This window comes from Delphinus delphis, chromosome 3, assembly GCF_949987515.2.
Source record: "Delphinus delphis chromosome 3, mDelDel1.2, whole genome shotgun sequence".
Lineage (NCBI taxonomy): Eukaryota > Metazoa > Chordata > Mammalia > Artiodactyla > Delphinidae > Delphinus > Delphinus delphis.
The window spans coordinates 50,957,614-50,967,576 of NC_082685.1; the positions used below are offsets into that span (position 1 = coordinate 50,957,614).

General features: G+C 36.7%; 1 protein-coding gene across 1 annotated transcript in view; it reads left to right on the forward strand.

Moving 5' to 3' along the window:
- The window catches only part of LARS1 (leucyl-tRNA synthetase 1), a 65,182-nt gene extending 63,736 nt beyond the window's left edge, over positions 1-1,446 (forward strand). Inside the window, exon 32 of the mRNA XM_060008609.1 lies at positions 1,053-1,446. Coding sequence (XP_059864592.1) covers positions 1,053-1,258 — 206 coding nt within the window. The 3' untranslated portion in view covers positions 1,259-1,446. The remainder of the gene's footprint in view (positions 1-1,052) is intronic.
- The last annotated feature ends 8,517 nt before the right edge of the window (positions 1,447-9,963 follow it).

Here is a 9,963-nt window from a genome sequence, read left to right on the forward strand (position 1 = left end):
ATAACCTGTACTCCTGGCATAGCCGCCAGCTGCATTAATGTCTCCTTTTATCTTTTTTTAAACCTTATCCCTCTCATGCTAAGTTTCATACTCTCAAGGCAACATGAGGGAGTGTAGCTCATGGACCACCCAGCAATCTACTTTAGAAAGGGGTGGGAAGTAATTCAGAAAATATCTTCAGTTTCTGTGGATCAGGTTAAGTATAAACTAGCCATGCTACACTTAGAATGAGCTGTAAATCCAGAATCAGCATTTGTAGTCATTTATGGTGTTTTTCTACCATATAAAATAAAACCATTTGATGTTGAAAAGTCTCAGAATTGCTGAAATAAATAAATTTCTTTTGGGCTCAGTTGTTGGCAGGATTGTTGGATCATAAATTTGTTCAAGGGACAAGTGCTGTCTTTACCAGGAGCCATCTTATCAGCTTGCATAAGAGCAGATCAGGAAAATCTCAAGCGAGGGAGGGTTGGAACTCATCCAAAAGCTCAAAATTCTAAAACCTGCGCCCTTTCCCCCGGCCATTCCCCTTCTTTCCTTGTCTCTCATCAGCTTGTTAATACACTTTCATCCTTTGAGCAAAACAAGAAACTGGTAATGCTATTTCTTAGAGTAGTAATTCTTTTTCCAAAATTATCTTTCCCCAAAAGCCACAATTCTTGAACTTTTAAGTATTCCAGGAAGCAAGACAAGCAAGATAAATAAGTTTTAGGCTTTTTAATATTCTGAAAAATGGTTAACTGAAGTGTATTAAAAGTGATTTGAGAGACCATATAGGATAATACTCAAAAATATAATCAATCCCTCCCCTTGGTTTGTAATTCAGGAGATGTGTTATCCAGAATCTCTGCTGGTCTTTGATCTGGGTAAAAGTTGACAGAAGATGAAGATTTGTTAGATTCAGCTTTGCTTTCTGACATCGGGTCCTATTTAGTAATCTGATGAAAATATTGTTTTAGATATAACAACCAGTGTGAATTATCAGGCTCAGGCATGGGTTTGAGTCAGTGACTGTAATTAAATGTTCATATTGATACTTTCTTTTGCTGTAGACCTTTCCAAAGTGAAACTGATGAGATTTGATGATCCACTGTTGGGGCCTCGGCGAGTTCCCGTCCTGGGAAAAGAGCACGCTGAGAAGACCCCCATTTCTGAGCATGCTGTTTTCCACGTGGACCTCACGAGCAAGAAAATTCATCTTACTGAAAATGGGCTATGGGCAGATATTGGTGATACAATGATCTATCTGGTTCATTAAATTCAGACACATTGGAGATTTATCCTGGTTTCTGGGGATATTACTACTATGATTGTGCCTATAGATGGACTATGAGAATCTTAGGCTGGACCTAAATAGATTTCATTTCTAACCATCAAATTCTGCATGTACTTGTAAATACACTAAGTTTTCTTGGATTCCTGGACCTAATAAATTTTTTTTCCTTATTGAGGCCTCAAAGAGAAGTAGTTGTACCATACTTTGTTTTTGTTTTTTAACAAATTATTTCCATTTCCCAGAAGCTTCTAGTATTTCAGATTATTACAAAAGTGTCAGTATGCTTCTTGTATGAGGTATACTTCATATTATTTATGAGGCTAAGGAGTATCTAACAACTTGTTATATTTTATCCATTGTGGAGTTAGCTGTTTTTCTTCTAAAAGAGTAAATTAGGCAGCTAGTTTTGCTTTTTAAAAAGAACTCTCATGATGATTTTAAAAGAACAAATGAGAATATTTTGATTTGATTATGATCACTCAGTATTTTGTATAAAGAACAAATAGGTCTTATGTTTATAAGAATTTTTTTAGCTTTAATATATCCAATTAACCACCAATAATATTTTTTCAAGGCTAATATCAATAGTTTATAAACAGTTTATTTGATTTTCACTAAATTTAGGTGAAATTTTAGGATTTAGGATTTCCCCCAGAAATCTGCATCTATCAGATTTGTCTTGAGTCCAGTTGTGTTTAAAGATCAAGCCAACGGGGACTTCCCTGGTGGCACAGTGATTAAGAATCCGCCTGCCAATGCAGGCGACACGGGTTCGAACTCTGGTCTGGGAAGATCCCACATGCTGCGGAGCAACTAAACCCGTGCGCCACAGCTACTGAGCCCATGTCCCACAACTGCTGAAGCCCATGTGCCTAGAGCCTGTGCTCCACAATAAAGAGAAGCCACTGCAGCGAGAAGCCTGAGCAGCACTGCAACAAAGAGTAGCCCCTGCTTGCCGCAACTAGAGAGAAAGCCCGCACCCAGCAACGAAGACCTAATGCAGCCAAAAATAAATAAATAAATAAAACAAAAACCAAAACAAAAAGGATCAAGCCAACAGCATTGCAAATTCTTATTCTTTCTGGAATGTCATTTGATATTGTCTGTGCCATTTGTTTTCATATGAGGAAAAAATATTAGGTATTGATTGACAGACAGGAAAAACATTTCCATTTCTTGAAGGGTTTAATATGGCGAAAGTCCAACTCTGATAATCCTAAGGAACCTGAATTCTAAATTTTCAGGTCATGTAAAGAGATTTTATTGAGCTTCCTTATTTTGCTTTATACAGTTTGAGATTACTGGGCCTAGTTGAATGCTCTATTATAGAATCATTAAAGCAAATCATAGAACGTTAGAACTGAAATATTCCTTAGAGATCATTAAGTGCAAATCATTGTTTATCTGCTAGGAACAGGCTGTATAGCAGAGTGGATAAGGTTACATTCTCTGAAGTCAGGCTAGCTATGTTAGATTTCCATTTCTTCCACTTGCTACTTGGGTGGTTTTGGCCAGTTACTCAGCCTATTTCTTCATCTGTAAAATGGAACTAGTAATTTACCTACTTTCTGGGCTTACTGGGAGATGTTTAGATGAACCAATCTAGGAAAATCTTATATATAGCATAATGCCTGGCAGGTGGTAGACCTTTAGAAATGTTACTGATGATGATGATGATGATGATGATGAGCCTTCAGTAAATGTTACTGAATACTCCTTCTATTACTACTACTACTATATCAGGATTAAGATATAAAGATTATATTAAGATTACTATGGGCCATAATCATGTCATATTTGTTTGGTTCTTCTGGGGCAGCTGTTTTGTTTGCCCTCCATTAGATTCTTTTCTGCTCCCTCAATCTGCATAGCCTTAGTTATTCCCAACATCAAAGTAATCCTTCCTGAGGCCTAAAGCCTACTTAATGTTTAACTTAGGCAAATTAAATGAAATGAGCTTGCCCAAAAAAAAGAAAGGTGAAAGGAAAATAATTTTACTATTGTAAGTGATTGTGCCTATTTTATTAAATGAGCCTATGAACCTATACTTCCTTGGATTAAGTGTGAGTTGGGATTCATGGATTCTCTGTTCCCTCAGTCTCAATTCCTATGTGTCTCTCTTAAGAATAAATGTCTTGCTGGGCTGAATATATTTTTTATGTTTAAAGATATATAAGTTTTGTAGAAGGAAGCCTCTAAGCATAAGCCTATTACTTCATCAGGTGTGAAGCAAAAAACAGCAACTAGTTGAAATGCTGAAGGAAAAATAAGCTGCATTGGGCTTATTGTTTTATGGGAGATGGTTACCTTACTAAAGGATTCTAACTCTTTTTAAGTTGTAAAATGTAATGCACATAAACTGACCAACAATAAGAAATATATAATATACACACAAATATATAAAATACACACAAAAAATGAACTACGAAACAGAATTTATCAACAAAGCAAAAACCTATGTAATCACCACCGTGTCAAGGAATATCACAATGCCAGCACCTTGGAAGCCTGCCTTACGCCTCCTCCCGTAAAGACAAGCTTATCGCCCAGTGTATGAACATTCTTTATACATGTTCCATGTGAGCTTTTAAAGAATGTTTATTCTGCAGTTGTGGAATTCTACATACGTGCATTAGGTCATACTTGCAGATTGAATTGTTCAAATCTGTATCCTACCGTTTTGTTTTCTTGGTGTACTCTTTGTTTTGGAGGCGTACTGAAATCTCTCATGACCCTGGATATACATATTTCTCCTTCTAGTTCAGACAGTTTTTGTTTTATAAATTTTGATGCTGTGTGATTAGGTGCATATAAATTTAGATTCTGCTGTCTTTCTGGTAAATTGAACTTTTCTAATTAGGAAGTTTTCCTTTATTTTTTCCTAAAGGCTACTTTGTCTAACATTAGTATAATAACATCAGTCTTCTTTTGGTTAGTGTTCAGGTAGAATATCTTTTTCCATTCTTTTGCTTTTAACCTTCTGTCACTTTATTTTCTTTTCACATTTTGACAAATTTTAAACCTACAGAAAAGTTAAAATAATTGGCTAGTAAACATCCATATACCTGTCAACTGAGATTTACCAGTTATTAACATTTTGCTCCATTTGCTTTCTCTTGAAACGTACATTTTAAAAAATGAACTTTTTATTTTGGAATAGTTTTAGCTTTATAGAAAAGTTGCATCTAATGTATGGAGAGTTCTGGTACACCCTTCACTCAGTTTCCCCTAATGTTATTTTATGTAACCTTGGTTCAATTGTCAAAACTAATTAATACTGGTACGCTGCCACTAACTAAAGGCTTCATTAGGATTTCACCAGTTTTTCTTTTTTTTTAATATGCCTGTATTTTTATAAATTTTTGTTTATCTTTGGCTGTGTTGGATCTTCGTTGCTGCACGCAGGCTTTCTCTAGTTGCAGCTGGCGGGGGCTACTCTTTGTTGCAGTGCGCGGGCTTCTCATTGCAGTGGCTTCTCTTGCTGCAGAGCGCGGGCTCTAGGCGCGCAGGCTTCAGTACTTGCGACACGCGGGCTCTAGGGCGCAGGCTTCAGTAGTTGTGGTGCATGGGCTTAGTTGCTCCGTGGCATGTGAGATCTTCCCAGACCAGCGATAGAATCCGTGTCCCCTGCATTGGCAGGCAGATTCTTAACCACTGCGCCACCAGGGAAGTCCTACCAGTTTTTCCGCTAATGTCTTTTTGCTATTACAGGATCCTATCCACGATACCGCCTTGCATTTAGAATATAGTTTTTAAAAATTTTGAACCATTTAACAGTAAGTTGCAGACACCATGACAATTTACCTTTCAATACTCTAGCATGTAACCCCTAAGAACTAGGACATTATCTTGTATAATAAAAAAAAATATATATATATATATATATATATATATATCTTGCCCAAGAAATGTAACATTGGGCATATATTTTATATGCCCAGTGTAGTTTAGCAATAATATTAGGGTTTTTTTTTCAGAGTCTATTCAGAGATTAAGCATTACATTTCGTGGTCATGTCTCTTGATCTCCTTTACACTAGAACAGTTTCTCAGCTTTTCTTTTTCGGTCTTTCATCACAGTAACATTTTTGATGACTCCATGCCAGTTGCTAGTAAGTTTGCCTCACAATCTGGATTTGTCTGTTTTCTCATGGTTGGATTCAGATTTTAAAATCTTGGCAAGACTACTACAGGGTGATATTTCCCACTGCATCATGTATTGATGATTGTCAGATTCATATTTGTTGGTGTGTTCCCATTACTGATGATACTAAGTTTGATCACTTGGTTAAAGTAGTATCTTCAGATTTCTCCATTGAAAAAGCAATCTTTCCCTTTTGTAATTAGTAAGTAGCCTGTAAGGTGATATTTTAAAATTTATGTGAATATCCTGTTTACCAGCAAACTTTCAGGAAATGGTAGCATTCATCGATCATCTTTCTGCCAGTAACTACATGGGTAGTTGTAATAGGGTGAGTTCTTAGTTTTATCATTTCTTCTACATGTATTAGGTATCATTATTCTGTAAAGAAGAGGTTTCCCCTTTGCTTCCATTTTTTGCCTTTCACCATTCTTTACAAACCACTATGGACTGATGGGTTCTTTTTTTCATATATGCTATGATCTGTTACCATTGTTATACTTTGACTGCTCAGATTTTCTGGAGTTATCCAGTGGGAGCCCCGTTCAAGCTAGTTCCTGTGTGCTTTTGCTATCTCCCCATCAGTCTTGGAACATTTCTTTGCTTAATGGCACAAGCAGTTTCCTGTTCACCTTGTATTTTCCTGTCCCCAGAACAGGAATCAGTTTTTTCTCCAAGGACCTCTGCTTCATTTTAATGGAGAATGGTATTAAGAAAGCAAGATCTGGGTGTTTTGTGTGCTCATTGCTACTAAGTTGTGGGTTTTTTTTTTAGGCTTTTCTAACAGGCAGAGCTAAGAAATATGTATATATAAAAATCATAATTTTATCTAATACCACAATTCTTTCTTGCATTTTCCCTGAAAATATCTGTATCTTTCTTCTCACACAGTGAAAATTCTGGTTCCCAAGAACCTCAGTATATTTACTGATTTGCTCTGTTAATAACTTCAGACTTGCCAATGCAGTGCTACTATGAACAACAAATTTACTAAGTAGAGTTCAATATATATTTTTTGAAAAACAAATTTGCAGTTCTTTGTGTCTTTAAGGTGTTTCTCACTAAGGGAAATAGTCAAAGCACTGTGTTTAAATGTTACTTGAATGAATTCCTTTTCATTTGTGGTTTTAATATAAAGTCATTTGTTTCTCTTACTCAATTTTATGGGTTTTTCCCCTTTTTATTTATTTTTTGAAAAAGTAAAGTACTTACACTGTTTGAAAGTCAAAACTACATGCATTCAGAGAATTTTTACTCTCTGGCACCACATTCCCATCTTCTATAGCTAACCATTTCGCTAGTTTCTAGATTATCTTTCCTGTGTCTCTTTGTAAAAATAAGCAAATATTTATTTATATGTACTTTACTTCCTCCTTTCTCATGTAAAAAGTAGATGTTATAGATAATTATTTTATACCTTGCTTTTTTAAGTTAAATTTATTTTTTGATAAATATATGTATGTATTTATTTTTTTACTTTAGGTCATGGAGATCTCTTTCTTTGTCCTTCTCCTTTTCCTCCCTTGCCCCCTTCTGTCCCTCCTCTTCTCTCCTCTGTGTTATACTTTTGTAAAGGTGTACCATAACTCATTCAATTAGTTTCCTATGGATGGGCATTTAGGTGTTTCTAAGTTTCTGATATTTTATAGAACCTGTATAGAATTATATAGTGAGTAACTTTGTGGATATGTGGTTTTGTATTTGTGGAAGTGTATCTTAAATTTATGGAAGTTGGCTTGTAGGTCCAAGGGTAAATGCATGTATAGTTTTGTTAGCAGATAATCTGGGTAAAAAAGCATATTAGGCAGAGGGTACAGCAGGTGTAAAAGCTCTGAGGCAGGGGCGTGTAGCTGGTGTGCTGAAGGGGTAGCAAAGAGGCCACGTGAAGAAACAGGTCTAGAGAGGACAAGTGACCTGTCCAAATCCTATACATCAGTGGCAGAGATGTGTTAGAGCCCTGGCTTCCATAGCTCCAGTCCATTGCAGCATACTTATTAAACAAGGAATGCATGCATGGGAAACAAGAATGTATTTGACCAAGGCCAGCGATGTCAGGGCTGTTAGGTCAGAAGAGGGAGAAGTTTCTATGGACTTGAGTCAGATAAGACTTCACAGATGAGGTGCGCTGTGAAGGATGATTAGGATTGGAGCAGCAGCTAGGAGAGCAGGGCCGCATTCCAAGCTTTTAGAACCAGGTGTGGATAAGGGCTAGGAGGTGAAAGCAAATGCATGGCTTGTTTGGGAGATAATGCTGGGAATGGAATGTTTATCTTGGAGGAATGAGAGAGAAATTGGAAACAGGTAAGTAAATTGGGCCTTATTATAACAATTCTTGGATTCCAGGCAGAAATTCGAAGTTGATTTAATTACCTAGAGAGTCACTGCAAATTTTTAGGTGGGAATGAGAAGATATGTTCCTTCATGTCTTTTATAGTTTGTAGTAGTTTTGTCTTTCTGTTTTTCACTTGAAAAATTCATTCACTTAGTCATTCTGATGACTGTTTACTAGATACTTATGTGCCTGGCTCAGGTAAGTTCTCAGTGTTAGCTGATACTTTGTTATGCTATTTTCTCTCCTTAATATCTTTGGATATAACTTCATATCTGTATTAGAAAATACTTAGATGCCACCCAAGACTTACAGCATCAATTAAGTTTTCTAACTGCTCACTGCCATCCTTAAAGCTTAATTGATTATAAGGTAGGGAACACCCTCCTCCCCTCCCCACACACATGAAAAACAAACACCCTCCTCCCCTCCCCACACACATGAAAAACAAAAAAAAACACTCATATCAAACAGTAAGGACACTGTCCTTACTTCTAAGGGCTTAAGGAATGTGACAAAGGAGAGGTTAACTGCATTTTCACTTTGGAGGACTAAGTGGTGATTTGTTGTACCCCTTGTTTTTCTTATACTGGAGTTAGGTCTAGAGCTGTGCTGTCCCAATAATTTAGCCACTTAACCACATGTGTCTGTAGAGGACTTGAAATGTAAGTAGTCTGCATTGACGTGTGCTGTAAAAGCGTAGAATAAAGACTTATTATGACAAAGAGAATGTAAAACACCTCAATTTTATGTTGATTACATGCTGAAATAATATTTTGAATAAATTGGATTAAATAAAATATGTTAAAGTTAATTTCATCGGTTTCTTTTTACTTTTTAAAAAGTAGCTTCTGGAAAATTTTAAATTGCATATGTGACTCGCATTTTATTTCTGTTGGACAGCATGGTCTACAGACAAAGAGATTTAGGTTAAACATTACTTCCTGTTGTACCATATCAAGCGATACGTAATATCAGTTTGTCCCACTCTTAGTGATGCTAAATTTGATAATTTCTCAAACTCTTCCTTTGAAAGATACGTTTTGATCACTTGCAGAACTTTCCATTATAAAGATACATATTTTTAATCACTTTCAGAGTTTTTGTTGTAAAGATACATTTTAAAAAAACACTCTCAGGACTTTCCATTGTAAAGATACATTTTGAGTATTTCTCCAGAGTTAAGATCCGTTATTTCTTTTACGGTTAGAAATCTGTAGAGGATGTTTTAGCACCTTGCAAATGTCCTGTTCCCAATTTTTTACCTAATGGTTTTATTACCCCCGATCCTTTCCTGAATAAATTATGTTGGAAACTGTGCAAAATGGTGATTTTCTAATGCGAAAATTATTACCAAACCAGACTTGGGTTTGCTTACCTGCTGCACAGCAAAGCCAAGCTACTGACCCTGGGTTGTGGTGAAGGAAAGTGCAGCATTTATTTGCGGGGTGCCAAGCAAGGATAATGGACAGGCAGCTTGTGCTCAAAAGACTGTAACTCCCTGATGGCTTTCAAGTACGAGTTTTTAAAGGCAACATTTGGGGTGAGGGTTGTAGCTCCTGGACTTTCTTTTGATTGGTTGGTGGTGAGGTAACAGGCTAATGTTTTGGGAATCTTAATCATCAACTTTCTGGTTCCAGCTAGTCTGAGGTTTCTGTGCTTATGGTCAGCAGATCGTCACCATCTTCTTCCAGGTTGGGGGTCTTAGTTTCTGCAGAACAACTCGAAGATATGCATCAGATTGTGTGTATATCCCTTTAGGAGGAGCTCGGCCTCTGTTTTATTGCTGAACTATTTGCTTTTCCTTTATTTTTGCATTCCATCACTTCCCTAATTAGTAATTGCCTTAGTCTTAGCCCTTTAGAACTTAGGGGGAAGGTCTAGGAGACTAAAGCCATTTTCTACAAATAAGAAACAGGGAACATGGAGGGACTTTTGTACCTGAGAGGGCCCTGCAAGGTCCTGCTCGACTTCAGTCTCCCCTTTTCTTTGATACTACTCAGTCCTGAGGGGAGGAGGGGCTGGACAAGAAAGAGAAAGTTTTGGATAGAGTGGTTAATCATAAACTCATCAGGGGACTCTGTTTCAGGGGACTGGGTTTCAGTTACCATTTCTTTTCCATAAATAGTTGTCATTCTTCTATAAAGAAGAACATTTCTTTTTCTTCTTTCTCTTTTTCATTTATTTTTAGGTGAAAGAGCTGTGTGGCATGTGGATT